Source organism: Salvelinus namaycush, unplaced genomic scaffold (genome assembly GCF_016432855.1).
Source record: "Salvelinus namaycush isolate Seneca unplaced genomic scaffold, SaNama_1.0 Scaffold657, whole genome shotgun sequence".
Classification (NCBI taxonomy): Eukaryota; Metazoa; Chordata; class Actinopteri; order Salmoniformes; family Salmonidae; genus Salvelinus; species Salvelinus namaycush.
This window is the reverse complement of record NW_024061372.1, coordinates 105861-122349: the sequence shown is the minus strand read 5'-3', so window position 1 is coordinate 122349 and position 16489 is coordinate 105861. Positions and strand designations below refer to the sequence as shown.

General features: G+C 40.9%; 1 protein-coding gene across 1 annotated transcript; it reads right to left on the bottom strand.

Annotated features, from left to right (window-relative positions):
• Window positions 1-8299: 8299 nt before the first annotated feature.
• LOC120042336 (E3 ubiquitin/ISG15 ligase TRIM25-like) lies at window positions 8300-15849 on the bottom strand (the record flags this gene model as incomplete). The annotated part of the gene is made up of 9 exons (XM_038987145.1): window positions 8300-8334; window positions 8371-8532; window positions 10968-11113; window positions 11785-11807; window positions 12086-12319; window positions 13838-13933; window positions 14812-15030; window positions 15308-15493; window positions 15784-15849. Coding segments are annotated over 9 exons (1167 nt in total), but the record flags the coding sequence as incomplete, so codon positions are not given.
• Between the last annotated feature and the right edge of the window lie 640 nt (window positions 15850-16489).

Genomic DNA, 16489 nt, shown 5'->3' with positions numbered 1-16489 from the left:
CTCTTTTTTAGACCTGTAAAATAGGGACATAATTGGAAAATGCCATGGATAGCCCCACTCAACTTAAACTGGTGACTGAACAAAGATGTGTTTAAGGCAATGGTATTGCTGTTGTGATTAATTGTGTAGTTTTTGGTACCGGTAGTTAGGAGTATGGCAAACACCTTATTTCTTTTCTAGGAGACAGACAGTGAGGGTGGTGAAAGTGAAAGAGCCAGGGAGAGAGACTTCAGAGGACAGTGTCACAGCCATAGCAGGACCAGGTGTCAACCTTGTTGCCAGCAGCACCAGTATGGAGAACAGTGGCACAGCATTGTCCAGTTACCTCAGTGATGGCACAAAACCATATCAATTTATAGAACCGCAAACTCTTGCCAACAGAGTGTTGATGTTTCAAGAGAAATGGTTTTGCGATTTCCCCTGGCTACATTATAATCCATCAGTAAAATGAGTGTTGTGTTTTCACTGTAGCCAAGTGTTTTCAAGCCAGCCATCTTTTGGCCAAAGAGAGGATGCTGCCTTCATTAGTGCAGGATTTAGGAACTGGAGAAAAGCCATTGAAAAATTCACAGCACATCAAAACTGCCAAACCCACCGCCACTTTGTAACTGTAACAGCACACCAGCTAAATCCAATCAGTGTCCAGTTATCCAGCGTGTGGGGTAAACAGCAGGAGGACGCAAGGCATTGCTTGATGAAAATTGTTTGTTCGGTGTGTCGTAGAAATATTTGCTCAATAATATTTCTCAGATACCGGAACTTGTGAATTCAAATAGACTTTATTACAAAGTGACAAGCCAAGTTGGTCCATGGATCAACTGTCTTCCCAGCTTCGGCACACACTTTTTATACAGTTCTCATCCTTACGTCACACACATTATCTCCTCTTTATGTTAATGATTCATCACCTCTGGTACTAGCCACCATTATCTTTTTGCCTTGCACTCATTTTAGCTTAGTTTCCTCATTCTTATTGGCACAGACATTAGGGCATAGATTCTATTGGTGGCATAACCATAGCAATGACAGAAATAAACAGACATGCACACTCCTAATGCAGGTGTATGTCTAATGGTGCTTAAGCAATACAAACCCATGCTCTTCATGCACGTACATGTCTTATGGTGCTTGTAAATGATTAACTAATGTGTATGTACAATGGCCTTCACAAGACCAGGCATGACCCAGAATCGTTAGGCCAGTGTTGATCCAGCTTTGCACATTCACATGGATTCTGCTTACGCATGTCTAATGGTTAACCCTTATATTGATTCTGCTTACCCTAAGATGCATAACATGTACTGGAATATCCCCAATAGGTGCGGCATGTAGTAAGACAGGGACTAGCCTTTAGATGCCACACGGATGACAGTGGGAACTTCTACCAGATTTTGAAGCTTAGGGCAGAAGAGGAGGATCCCATTTTACTGAAGTGGTTAACAGAGCATACCACAATGTACACAGGCCCCAAAGCACAGAATGAAATTCTGAACATCCATGGCCAATACAGTCATTCGAGGCATTGCAGCTGAGGTTAGGTCTCTTCCGATTGTACAATTTTCAGTAATTGTTGATGGTACTGAAGATGTTTCTGGTGCTGAACAGGAGAGTGTCTGACTACATTATGTTGACCATGACCTTGTCCCTCACAAGGAGTTTATTGGGCTATACAGGGTGTCGGTGACAACAGGCGAGGGCATTGCGAAGGTGGCAAATGATGTGTTGTTGAAGCTCAATTTGCCCATGTCTGACTTACGTGGGCAGAGTCACGATAGTGCCTCAAACATGGCAGGAAAATACACAGGTGCACAGGCAATTGTGAGGAGGCAGCAGCCATTAGCCCTCTATGTCCATTGTGGAGCACACTGTAAATCTGATTACACAGTCTGTCTGCTCAGCCTCCCCACTGATCCGGGATTCCCTTTCTTGGGTCCATCAGTTAGGAAAGTTTAAGAGCATGTTGGAATCAATTGCCACGTCCAAAGATACACATCTGACCACCATGAAACCCCTATGTCCAACAAGGTGGACTGTGCGGAATACTGCTATTAGAGCTGTGCTAGGGCAGTATGAGCGGGTACTAAGCAGCCTAGAGGAGATGGCAAAAACTGCATCCAAGACAGCTTCAACTGCCAGTGGCTTATTTGAGCACTTCAGCAAAGGCAAGAGTGTGTTGGGCCTCACACTTGCCTCTGCTGTTCTTGGAGAACTTGAATGTCTAAACATTTTACTGCAGAAAAAAACTTGGATTGTCTCTGGTGTGCAGGCTGCAGTCGAATGTGTGCGGTCATCTCTTAGGGGCAAGAGAAATGACGAAAGCTACCTTGCACTGTATGAGAAAGCAACACCATTGATTGAATCCATTGAGACACACTCAAGATGATTTGCTGGCAAAGCGTGGATCACTATAGGGCAGAATTTTTTACAGGGTTGGATGGTGTGGAGGTTCAGTTTGGCGACCGTTTTGACCATGACAGTCTAAACATCCTGCACACGTTGGAAAGAGAGCTTCTCACGGGGGAGTCTAGATCAGTACCCTGAGCTGAACATAGATTCTCTTTCAGTGCAGTTGCCTCTATTTCACAACAAATACCCCTGTAGCAGCAGTGGAGAGGCAGCAGAGGTCCTCAGGAGGCTTCCAGTGGAGGTGCGGGGGTTGTTTGACCAAGTTGAGGTGCTGATCAGAATTTTGTTTGTGGTGCCAGTGTCTTCATGTGAGGCTGAGAGGAGTTTCAGTGCACTCCGCAGGTTAAAGACTTGGCTACGGGCTAGCATGAGCCAAAAGAGACGGAACAGCGTACTTGTCTATAATGTACATAAAGACAGGCTGGACAGTCTGGAGGGAATATATCTGCCAGCAATTTGTTGGATCCATTGAAACCCGCAAACATGTTTGGTTCTTATGTTCAGTACTATGTATATATAAAGTTACTGGAAACCTTGTGGTGCTGAATATGTTCTTTACACTTTTCTTTTTCACTGACCCCTTGCAATTACACCAGGGACCCCTAGGGGTCCACTGACCCCTGTTTGAGAACCCCTGGTGTATAGTATGATATTTGTTATTTTGTTTAGTAGTTTTCAGTTTTTATTATATGACAGTACACTTACTAATTATTTATTTTGTTATTTTATTTAAAATTGCATACTTTGTGTGACATACTTGTCCATAGCTGTTGTTTTAAGAGTTGAGACACTGACTGAACAATAAATACGTATTTTTGAAGGATATTTTGGTTGATTTATTTGGGTTATTCATTGAAGTAGTTCTTTCACTTTTAGAACTACTTATTTTGAGCTTTTTGTTCTTGTAAAGCTATTGTAGTAGACATATTTAATGACTATATAAATATCAGAAAAAGTAAAATAAAAAGGCCAACTTTGTGATGGTTCTCAATGGAGATTATTTTAGATGAGATCACAACATGTTCATTGTATTTACAAAAACTGCACCCATACAGTGTATAGTACCATTGCCACCTACTGGCCTTTCTTCGTATTGCTGGTTGTAAATACAAATACCTGCATACATGCTGGACTGATAAGGAACACTGCTATAACTATTATCCAGTAGTAGTATTATAATAATTTAAACATTTGAACAAGTTGGGACAACCCTTCAGTTAACTGCGGTACCTATCAATCCAGTTGTAGTAATTATGGTTCCTCAATATACATTTAACATAGTACAACGTAGACTATGTGTTACAGCACTACTTTTGGTGTGTCCCTCAGGAATTGCTCTTGAGAAAATGTCATGTAATTGTCCCCTCCAAAGTTGATATCAGATTTTCACCCCTGATCTAAATGTGAATCCATTCTCAAATGCGGTACGGTTCTGGAAACAGAAATCCCTCCACTTTCATATCACATCAAAATCATTTCACAAACGCAACAATTACTGTAGGCTTAACCGGTTTTAACAGTTGCCGCCAACAGTAGGCTATTTTACAATAACAACACATTTGTGGCGTCTTTCTTCTGTTTATACACGTGTTCAGAGATGCAGAGGAAGAGACACGCCCAACTCTGCGCAAAATCTGTCTCCCTCCAACCGGTGACTTTTTTGTTGTTGCGCCCAACAAGCAAGGAGTTTTGTATGGAGGTCAATGAGTGCTGAATTTGGTCAACAAAACAATGCATGGCTTATTTGCTACAGTTTTATTGGATCGAATAGAAGTTTCTTAATGCTTAAATTGTTATGAGTGTTCTGATATAAGTAGGACATGTGACATCCGGACAACTTTGAGAAAAATACTTTATAGGCCGATCAGAGTTGTCTTGAAATGGCTATGCATTTTCATACGTTTCATATGGCATGTAGTAATTTGTGGATGTCCATCATCCATTTCATGTGATATGTTACAAATTATACTGAACAAAAATATAAACACAACATGCAACAATTTCTAAGGTTTACTGAGTTACAGTTCATATAAGGAAATCAATTCATTAGGCCCTAATCTATGGATTTCACATGACTGGGAGTAGAGAAATGCATATGTTCATCGCAGATACCTTAATAGTAGCGGTGTGGATCAGAAAACCAGTCAGTATCTGGTGTGACCACCATTTTCCTCATGCAGCATGACATCTTTTTTACATAAAGCTGATCAGGCTGTTGATTGTGGCCTGTGGAATATTGTCCCACTCCTCTTCAATGGCTGTGCAACGTTTCTGGATATTGGTGTGAACTGGAACACGCTGTCGTACACGTCGATCCAGATCATCCCTAACATGCTCAATGGGTGACATGTCTGGTGAGTATGTAGGCCATGGAAGAACTGGGACATTTTCAGCTTCCAGGAATTGTGTACAGATCCTTGCGACATGGGGCTGTGTATTAATTATCATGCTAAAACATGAGGTGATAGCGACAGATGAATGGCACGACAATGGGCCTCAGCATCTCATCATGGTATCTCTGCATTCAAATTGCCATCGACAAAATTCAATTGTGATCGTTGTCTATAGTTTATGCCTGCCCATACCATAACCCCACCCCCATCATTGGGAACTCTATTCACAATGTTGACATCAGCAAACCGCTCGCCCTCACGATGCCATACACATGGTCTGCAGTTGTGAGGCTGGTTGGACATACTGCCAAATTCTCTAAAATCACATTGGAGGCAGCTTATGGTAGAGAAATGAACACAATTTTCTGGCAACAGCTCTTGTGGACATTCCTGCTGTCAGCATGCCATTTGCATGCTCCCTCAAAACTTGCACATTTTAGTATGGCCTTTTATTGTCCCCAGCACAAGGTGCACATGTGTAATGATCATCCTGTTTAATCAGATTCTTGATATGCCACACCTGTCAGGTGGATGGATTATCTTGGCAAAGGAGAAATGCTCACTAATAGGGATGTAAACAAATATGTGCACACCATTTTAGAAAAATAAGCTGTATGGAACCTTTCTGGGATCTTTTATTTCAGCTCAAGAAACATGGGACCAACTCTTTACATGTGTTTATATTTTTGTTCAGTGTACAATAAGTATGATATATTCCTAATTGCACTTTGTTGTGGCTAATGTTATCTTGCGTTAGCTGGGTTAAGTTTAGGGTTCAATTTAGGAGTTAGGGTTAGGGGAAGGGTTAGATAACATGCTAAGTAGTTGCAATGTTGCTAAAATTGTCTGTGATGTGATTCGAACATTCACGTTATACACCCACCCATACTCCCAGGCCAACCTCCCTCTTTTTGTTTTTGGCTTAATGGTCGAATGCAGCAAATTGAGAAAAAAAAGGGTCAGAACCTTAAGATGTTTTAAGTAACCTTCTGTCTTATGTAACCCATACCAAACATATCATACAAATAGACTACCACAGTATGAGTCATAATACCCAGCGGTCAAACAGGGAGATGGTTCCAATCATATTTCCACCATTCATTTTTCCCATAGGGGTTTTTAGAAACACTTAAACAAGGGCTGTGTTTCATGTAGGCTTAGCCTGGTGTGATGTTTTGATAACCATGTAAATCTCTCTAGGACAAGGTGATTTTTATTTTCTGTATTCACCCCCCCCCCCCCACCCCCCAAAAAAATGATATGCTAATTAGCTGCTAATGTGGCTATCATAAAGAACTACAAATGCCATGATCTGGAAGAGACTGCCAATTTGAGCCAAAAGTAAGAATCTCTGGATTAACTATCTAATGTTAGTTAAATGTAGTAATGGATAATTTGGCTACATTTCTTTAATGGATAATTCTGTGAACTGTCTTGTGCAAGTTTTATATTGACACAATACCTGTTAGGTGTCAGCTAGAGATGACGTGCAGGAGCTTGCAGGGATTTGTTGTTTTTACATGATGTCTACGCCGATGTGAATTAGCATTTTCGAATCTGAGAGTAAATAGAGCTGACTATATTGATAAAATTAATCTTGTCCGCGAAAGATTGACATTGTTATCAAAACGTTACACCAAGGTAAGCCTACATGAAATACAGCCCTTATTGTGTTTCTAAAATCCCTTATGGGAAAAAAGAACGGTGGAAAAACTGTTTCCCTGTTTAACCGCTAGGTTTAATGGGTATTATTTTTTAATTTAACCTTTGTGTCACAGATTTGCATTTACTATGTTACATCTTTGAGGCCAGGCTGACATAGACATTTCTTGGAATTATAGTTTCAAGTATTCATAAAAGTGAAAGGAGAAAAATAATTAATAATGTAAAAGAATGTTGGGGTCTGAAAGAAGCCAATGAAATGTTATATGAATGCAATGTGCTATTATAATAACATTCATGCTGAGTTTATTGGCTGGATAGAATGACAATTTTACCACATTCAAATTCACCAGTATGAAAATCCCCCAAAATATTATATTTTTCAGATCACCTTTTTTTTTAAATCCCTTGCAGGACAAAAAAGCAATTTTTCACTATGTTCTTTGCAGAACTGTGCAAATTGATAACGATACAAAACATGTCTAAAGTAACAAGTTATCTATTGCTACAACCACTAGAAGTAGGCCTTCAAATATTTCTCAGAACTACAAGTCATGAGACATGGGTTGTGTTCATTAGTGCACACCGTTTCAAAACGGAAAAGGACAACAAGGGCTACTTATTGGACCAGTGCTGGTAGATCTCTCTCTGTTTCAGTCTGTTTCCCCCCCCCCCATTTGGTGCCTAATGAATACAACCCAGGTATGCAACTGATGAAACATAATACCATAAGAACAATTAATTATTAAACGATAGACTGATAAACATATAGCTCACCAACTTTTACATAAATTTCAAACAGCTTTTGAAAAACACACCCACGCTTCACACACTCATCCACAAGTCTTCTATCATCTAACTTTCATTGGTATAAAATTCACATCAAACAGAATTAAGTCAGGATATGCACTCACATTTGTCTGGTTACACATGAACACCTAAATGCTAGCCTGGACCCAGATCCATTTATGCTGTCTTGCCAACTATGATGGTCATTCATATTGGAGCTGGCAAGACAGCACAAACAGATCAGGGACCATGCTAACTAAATGCACTAATGGTGTATAATTAGTCAGGTAGCCCGTTGTAGTTTATGAAGACATACATTTCTGCAAGTGATCAGTGCAATACCTTTCAATATTATTTATCAAAGTGCCATCAAATAATAAACACCTTATAATACATCTTCCTGAGAATCAAAATAAATACTTAAGATGTGGCTTTCCCTGGATGTATAATACAGCCCGCACCTGGGTTCAAATACTAGGTGAAATTATTACAAATACTTCTAGCAGTGCTTGATCAAGCTTGCCTGGCTTAATGGAAGCAATAGAATAGATCCAAAACTATATTACATTACAAAGCAAATGCAGAAAAGTATTTGAAAAATAATAATAATAATAAATCAAATAGTATATTTCAGAAATACTATTTTCTACCCAGGTCTGAAAAAGAGGTTGTGCACATCAAAAGTGCTTTAGTCAAAAACAAAACTGTATGAGGTTAGAATGAGAAGCCCAGTTTCAAGTGTTTCGTTATTACAGTATAATCTTGAAAAAAAATAAAAACAGTCTACGTTCCAAATGACACCCTATTGCCTATATAGGGCCTTGGTTGAAAGTAGTGCACTATATAAGAAATAGGGTGCCATTTGGGATGCCATATGCACTCAAACAGCTCATCTTCTAAAGATTGATGTATAATATTTAAAAGGTTTCCCAAAATGGTTATTTTGGTAATTTATGGAAAAATCCAAAGTAGCCTTTTCACACATTCTCCCACTGACATCAATGCATGACTTTTTGACTGAAAATCAGACTTAAATGGAAGTAATTTCATCAGTCTGAATGAATCTCCTCTTCTTCCTCCTCCTCTTCTTCCTCCTCCTCGTCTTCCTGCCCTTCGGGACTGTAAAGTTCGTCTGCTGACTCACTCTGGTCGTGTACAGCCTCCTCTTCCTCACTCCTCATCTCCTCCTCAGCTTCTTCTTGCTCATCTCCATCACTGCTGTCGTCACCATCTTCATCCTCCTCCTCTCCTCCGCTGTCCTCCTCTTCCCGGACTACGGGACCTGGTAGAAGACAAAACTGTTAAAGGTAGAATCCACATTTGGTGAAACTGTGCCACTGTTCGCCTCAGCGCCTCTTGTTATTGGTTTTGTTGGTGAAACAGAGGAGAGGAGCGTCCGACAGTGTAGTTGAAGACATGTTGCAGTACATATTCTGCTGTTCTATCATGCATGCAATCAAGTCTGTGGAGAAAAGTGTTTGTGGTTCAAGTACATTCTTTAGGTTGGTTTATTTGTCAAACGCACAAAAAAAGACAACTAAAAGACAAACAGTTCAGATAGTTTATTTCTATGTAAAAATAAATGTACATGTGAACCTGGAAACCCAAAGGGCATTTGTAAAACCCAAGCAAAAATACAATTGAAGTCGGAAGTTTACATATACCTTAGCCAAATACATTTAAACTCAGTTTTTCACAATTCCTGACATTTAATCCAATTAAAATCCCCTGTTTTATGTCAGTTAGGATCACCACTTTATTTTAAGAATGTAAAATGTCAGAATAATAGTAGAGAGTGATTTATTTCAGCTTTTATTTATTTCATCACATTCCCAGTGGGTCAGAAGTTTACATACACTCAGTTAGTATTTGGTAGCATTGCCTTTCAAATGTTTAACTTGGGTCAAATGTTTCTTGTAGCCTTCCACAAGCTTCCCACAATAAGTTGGGTGAATTTTTGGCCCATTCCTCCTGACAGAGCTGGTGTAACTGAGTCAGGTTTGTAGGCCTCCTTGCTCACACACACTTTTTCAGTTCTGCCCACACATTTTCTGTAGGATTGAGGTCATGGCTTTGTGATGGCCACTCCAATAACTTGACTTTGTTGTCCTTAAGCCATTTTGCTACAACTTTGGAAGTATGCTTGGGGTCATTGTCCATTTGGAAGAACCATTTGCGACCAAGCGTTAATGTCACGCCCTGACCTTAGAGAGCTGTTTTATTTCTCTATTTGGTTAGGTCACGGTGTGATTAGGGTGGGCATTCTATGTTTCCTATTTCTTTGTTTTTGGCCGAGTGTGTCTCTGATTGGGAATCATACTTAGGTAGCCTTTTTCCCACCTGTGTTTTGTGGGTAGTTATTTTCTGTTTAGTCTCTGTTACCTGACAGAACTGTTCGCTTTCGTTTTGTTACTTTGTTCAAGTGTTTTTTGATAATAAATAAAATCATGAGCACTTTTCACGCTGCGCTTTGGTCCACTCCTTCCGACGACAGGCGTTACAGTTAACTTCCTGACTGATGTCTTGATGTTGCTTCAATATATCCACATAATTTTCCATCCTCATGATGCCATGTATTTTGTGAAGTGCACCAGTCCCTCCTGCAGCAAAGCACCCCCACATGATGCTGCCACCACCGTGCTTCTCGGTTGGGATGGTGTTCTTCAGCTTGCAAGCATCCCCCTTTTTCCTCCAAAAATAATGATGGTCATTATGGCCAAACAGTTCTATTTTTGTTTCATCAGACCAGAGGACATTTCTCCAAAAAGTACGATCTTTGTCCCCATGTGCAGTTGCAAATCGTAGTCTGGCTTTTTTATAGCGGTTTTGGAGCAGTGGCTTCTTCCTTGCTGAGCGGCTTTTCAGGTTATGTCGATATAGGACTTATTTTACTGTGGATATAGATACTTTTGTACCCGTTTCCTCCAGCATCTTCACAAAGTCCTTTGCTGTTGTTCTGGGATTGATTTGCACTTTTCGCACCAAAGTATGTTCATCTCTAGGAGACAGAACGCGTCTCCTTCCTGAGCGGTATGACGGCTGCGTGGTCCCATGGTGTTTATACTAGCGTACTATTGTTTGTACATGTGGACGTTGTACCTTCAGGCGTTTGGAAATTGCTCCCAAGAATTAACCAGACTTTTGGAGGTCTACAATTTTTTTTCTGAGGTCTTGGCTGATTTCTTTGGATTTTCCCATGATGTCATGCAAAGAGGCACTGAGTTTGAAGGTAGGCCTTGAAATACATCCACAGGTACACCTCCAATTGACTCAAATTATGTTAATTAGCCTATCAGAAGCTTCTAAAGCCATGACATAATTTTATGAAATTTTCCAAGCTGTTTAAAGGCACAGTCAACTTTGTGTATGTAAACTTCTGACCCACTGGAATTGTGATACAGTGAATTTTAAGTAACATAATCTGTCTGTAAACAATTGTTGGAAAAATTACTTGTGTCATGCACAAAAGTAGATGTCCTAACCGACTTGCCAAAACTATAGTTTGTTAACAAGAAATTTGTGGAGTGGTTGAAAAACTAGTTTTAATTACTCCAACCTAAGTGTATGAAAACTTCCGACTTCAACTGTACATACATATGTGAACATGATACATTATCATTTCTGTGTGCTTGTGCCCACAAATTCAAAATGTATTCAAATTATTCAACACACTCTAGTTCCCTCTACCTTTGTCACACACACCAGTCTGTTACTTACAGAGCTCGTTGATGAGGTGAGAGATGTGAGAGTGTACTTCAGTGAGGAAGTCTTCCTGTTTAGCCTCCATGGACTCGGCCAGGCCGTCTGAGTCCACGCAAGCGCATTCTGGGTGGAACAGAGGCTTCTTCAACTGCCTGCAGAAACTGGGACAAACACACACAAACACACTCGCATTAGCAATGGCACATCACCCATAGACAGGTGGAGAGAGACACACGCATTACAAATTAAATATCACCCATAGACAAAGCTCACACACACGGAAACGCGCACACACACGCACAAACACACTGCAAATGGTGCAACACCCATAGACAGTTGGAAACACTGTCACGTTCCTGACCTGTTTTCTCTTATTTTTGTATGTGTTTAGTTGGTCAGGGCGTGAGTTGGGGTGGGCATTCTATGTTATGTGTTTCTATGTTGGTTTAATGGGTTGCCTGATATGGTTCTCAATTAGAGGCAGGTGTTTGACATTTCCTCTGATTGAGAACCATATTAAGGTAGGATGTTCTCACTGTTTGTTGGTGGGTGATTGTCTTCCGTGTCTGTGTTTGTCGCGCTACACGGGACTGTTTCGGTTTGTGTAGTCTATTCCTGTTCTGCGTGTTTATGTAAGTTTTCCAGTTCAGGTCTGTCTATGTCGTTTTGTTGTTTTGTAATATTCACAAGTGTATTTCGTGTTTCGTCTTTTTCCTTTAATAAATTAATTATGTCCTATAACCACGCTGCGCTTTGGTCCAATCCCTACTCCTCCTCTTCAAGCGAAGAGGAGAAAGAAAGAACGTTACAGACACACACATAACCCACTTACTTTTTGCTTGATGACTTGTACGCCTAAACAGCAAATCAGAGAAGCAAAGAATAACATCATTCATTATTTTTATTTATTTTTTTTGGGGGGGGGGGGGTGTAGATCAGCTCTACTATTACAGGGATTGTAGCTTCCATCAATGTAATTGTCCGCATCTTTTCCAATCCCCATCAAAAAAATAATAACATTTAGTTAATGAAAATAAAACAATAAAGCTACTTAGGAACAGCAGGACGGTTTTAAAAAGAATGTTAAAGGCACATCCATTTGTCCATGTATATCAATTAATCCGCACACTGACCTCCAGGAAGCGGAAGGGGTCGTTCTCCTGGGCGAGAGTCTGGATGCCACTGTGGACATCCTGCAGACGGGACTGGTCCTGGACCGCCTTGGCTATGTTCTGCTGGATGCTGGGGCCACACTCGACCCCGTGGGAGCAGGAACAGTCCCTGAGGGAGGTGAGGAAGCCCTCCAGGTGGACCTGTAACACCTCCCCCAAGGCTGTGACCCGCTGGTCTGAGTCCTCCAGGAACCTCTGCACAGAGAGAGGGAGAGGGTTGAGAGGTAGGTGTGTGTTTAACCAAAAACTAACTAATCAGTGATCAAAAGTTGATCCTCATCTTCAGACATGAAAATAGATGAAATATATATATTTGTTAATACAACAAATTTAAATATACAGCTCTGTAAACAATACAAATACATGACATCTTACATTATGGAAAGGAGTGGTGATCAAGGATCAGGTGTGAACACCTGTCCATAATCATGTTCATTACAATCTTAAATGCAAAACTGATCCTAGATAGGGCTGTTACGGTGAGCATATTACCGCCACACGGGTGGTCACAAGTCATGATGGCAGTCAAATTCCATGTGACAGTTTAGTCACTGTAATTAGGCTTCTCCAAACTCTGTTGTTGCTGATGGTCATTAGTAGCCTACCAAACTTGCCAACTGCCTGAACTGCCTGAAAATTAACCACGTGAAAAGCGTCCTCCATTTGCTATTTAAGTGCATAGATGACATGTATTTTTTCCCGCTGGCCCTGTTTCGAGACAGGTGCATGATAATGATCCATTCTAAATCAAAACTAATTTCACACTTATATGATTTAGTATATGTAAAGACAAGATTAAATCAAGAATAGTCTGCCAAAAAGTAAATGTGGACAGTTATTCTAATGTCTTCAATATGCACCTAGCCTGTGAGAAAGAGCCGATCACGTGACGGGCATTGGCTAATAAGAATTGAGCAATCTGAGAGAGCCATGTGAGTGAGGTGCTTTGGAGCATGAAGCCTGGAGAAGGGAATTATAAATATTATATTCAGCACAAGGGCACATCGGACAAAAAAGGCATGGATTTTTTTAGGGGACATTACGGCCACACAAAGAGGATGCCGCCGGGAAATTCGAGGCATTATCAAGTGCTTGTTAAATTGTGAATGAGAGACTGATTAAGTGTGTACAGCCTGAGCAGTAAACAAAGCAGAGCTCATGCCTTTGATGCGACTTAGAATGTATTAAAAATCAAAACATGTAGAGCAACTAAAGTTGCATAAATAACTCTAGATGAAGCATATAGGAGGAACGGTTTCTTTGTTAACCGCTCAACACAGAATAGCCCCATGTGCACACTCCTATTTTATTCAGCTATGTTCAACTGTATTTTTCACACTATAAAATAATGCCACGGAATTCTAAACAAATCTTGTCTGCTAAATGAACTAGTGTAGCCCACAGCCATATGGCATAGCCAGATCACGGCCTAACATAAAGACAACTCAGATTATGCTCTTCTGAAATAGACTTCATTTTCTTCATATAATTTTTCTTTAGACTAAAATAAATAATGGATTTATTGTGATGGTGTAGGCTATATTAACTTTTTATGTAGATGTTCCAAAGTTCTGCATCATTGGCTTATAGGCTATGCGTGGAAGCCAAGAGATGGGAAATGTGTTTATGTTAATTAACGGTCAATTACCGTGAGACCGGTATTTATTTGCTTGACAATCACCGGCTGCCCTCATCCTAGATCAGCAATATCACCTTGTTCAGTCGTTCTTGTTCCTTCTGCTCCTGGAGATTTTTCTCTGCTTTGTTCAACTTGCTGTCCACCTTCTGTAGCTGGTTCTCCAGAGAGCCCTGAGAACAGAGAGGGAGAGTGGGAGAGAGAGAGAGAAACAGAGGGAGAGAGTGGGTTTGAAGGAGGGGACAGAGATGTTACATTCACTATGACAACAAGACTATAGTGAGGGTAAATGGTGAACTCAACTGGAAATGTCTCCCTTTTTCACATTGGTTCGGAAGCAGCTTGAACAACATTCAAACAGTGAGATCACATCATGTTTTGTCTCATCCCCGAATGGCACCCTATTCCCGTTATAGTGCATTACTTTTGACCAGAACCCTATGGGATCTCTCTCTTCCCACTATTTAGGTTATAGGGTGACATTTGGGACTCACTCATTGTCTCTCATTCGCTCAACCATGTCAGACAACAGCAGTGACAATGACATTCACCTGTGTTCTAGACTCATCAATTGCCATTCTGTGGAGGCCTCGTCTAGAGTATAGAGGTGTGTTCTTTGTGTGTGTACCTTTTTGTTTGATCGAAAGTGATAGGGAGTACATACTTCTTGTGTGCGAGTGTGTTCTAAGTGTTCTATCTTTCATTTTTAGAGTGCTTCATTTAGTCCTGTACATCCCCCTCCTGACCAGTAGACCAACAAACAGAGACCTCTTAACTCTACCACTCTTCCATAACGATATGTAACCTAAACCAGGGGTGCAATTTTGGTTTTAGAAGTGGGGGTATCCAGTCAGATAAACACTCCAACACGCTCAGAGGTGTCCACATGGTCCTAAAGCACACATTTGCCTAGGACAAAAATGCAATTTCAGAATGTGTGGGGTGGGGGCATGTCACCCCTGTCCCCGGTGAAAGTTGTGCCCGTGACTTAAACACACAGTGATGAACCTATTCACTGTTTTATAGGTTTTATAACTTTAGAGCTGTTTACCTTCAGATCCTTCATAGTGTTCTTCAGGGTCTTGATGGTGTGTCCGGCGTGGCTCCCCTCGATGGTACAGGCGTTGCAGACAGACACCCGGTCGTCCATGCAGTAGTAGCGGTACATCTCATCGTGTTCGGGACACTTCCTCTTCCTCAGGTCCCCCAGGGGTTCAGTCAGGGGGTGCTCCCTAAACGCAGGCAGCTCCAGGTGGGGCTTCACGTGCTCCTGAAATGGACAAAATGAAGAAAAAGTTCATGTTTGTCTTGACTTACCTGCTGATTGAAAATGTAAAATAAAACAAAGCTTTAAAAAATAAAAATAAATAAAAAGACAGTGTTATGCACATCCAACACTTGAATGTGTTGAGAATACTGGTGCTGTGCAAAAAGAGTGCTTAGATAACGGAATAAGAATATTGGAATATTTCTGCTCCATAGTGCTTTACCATGGGTGCATTTGGAATTATGGATGCTAAAATTATGGATGCCTCTCAGATCTTTACCTGACACATGGACACCTCGCATTTCAGACACGTCTTGACCGCTACCTCTACCACCACTCCAGCCCCAGGTTCCCCTTTCCCTGCCTCGCTAGTGTCCCCTGGAGAGCAGTAGTCACACGGCACGGACACGGGGGTCTCGACTGTTGTCGGGCTGCCGTCTGGTAGTTGTGGTCTTGACGATACTGCCTGGACATCATAGAGAAAGGAAGAGAGGTAGCGTGTTTGTTGGGTGGGGCCTATAGGCTATGAATCAGTAGAGCAGGCTATTGTAGAGATGAATACTCCTTAAACTAAGGTCATCAGAGTGATAGGCCTTAAAATTCATGTGACCAGGGGCCGTGTGTATCAAGCATCTCAGAGTAGGAGTGCTGATCTAGGATCAGGGCCCTCCTGTCCATGTAAAAGGCTAAACTTATCCTAAATCAATACTCCTCCACTGAGACACTTCATGAATACAGCCCCCAGACAGCACATACCCGTCCCCTGCAGCGGAAGTCGTCTGCGATGTTGGCGAGCTTAAAGTTCTTCTGGGAGGCCGCGGAAATACACACATCAAAATGTAAATACAAAATGTAGGCAGAAAGAAAAACAGGGTCATAAAAAACAAACAAATTCGTCAGTAATAAGGTCCTCAATCAGCTTTCTGAATTTCCCAGAGGCACCAAAACATCAAATGTAAGAACATTTCGAAGATTGTTCCACAAATATGGTTCAAGAAAACGAATAGCTGATTTACCAAGCTAACTCATGAGAGACCAAAGGAATTTCCAGAGTTAGACATCCCTGTGGTAACTCCTATGTAAAGTTTAGCAAGGAGGTTAGTAGCCTACACTGGGACTTTTTGTAAAAAGGCTTTATAAATGAAAACATAGCAATGTATCAACCTATATGACATCAAAGAAGGCCAACAAACGTTCTGGTAGAGAATACAATGATGAGTACTACAATTCTTGCCAATAATGTTAAAATGTGCTCTTAACATTCCTATTACATCATAATGACTATGATTTATAAGTTTCCACTTATGTGGAAGTGATGTGAAGATGAAAAGAGGTGGGTTGGGAATACGAACTTGGCACGTACTGCAGTATTCTTCTGTCACACCATTTCCTGGAACATGTACATCTGCCACAAAATAATATGTAAAACATATTTAGTCATATTAGCTGGCTAACCCACTGA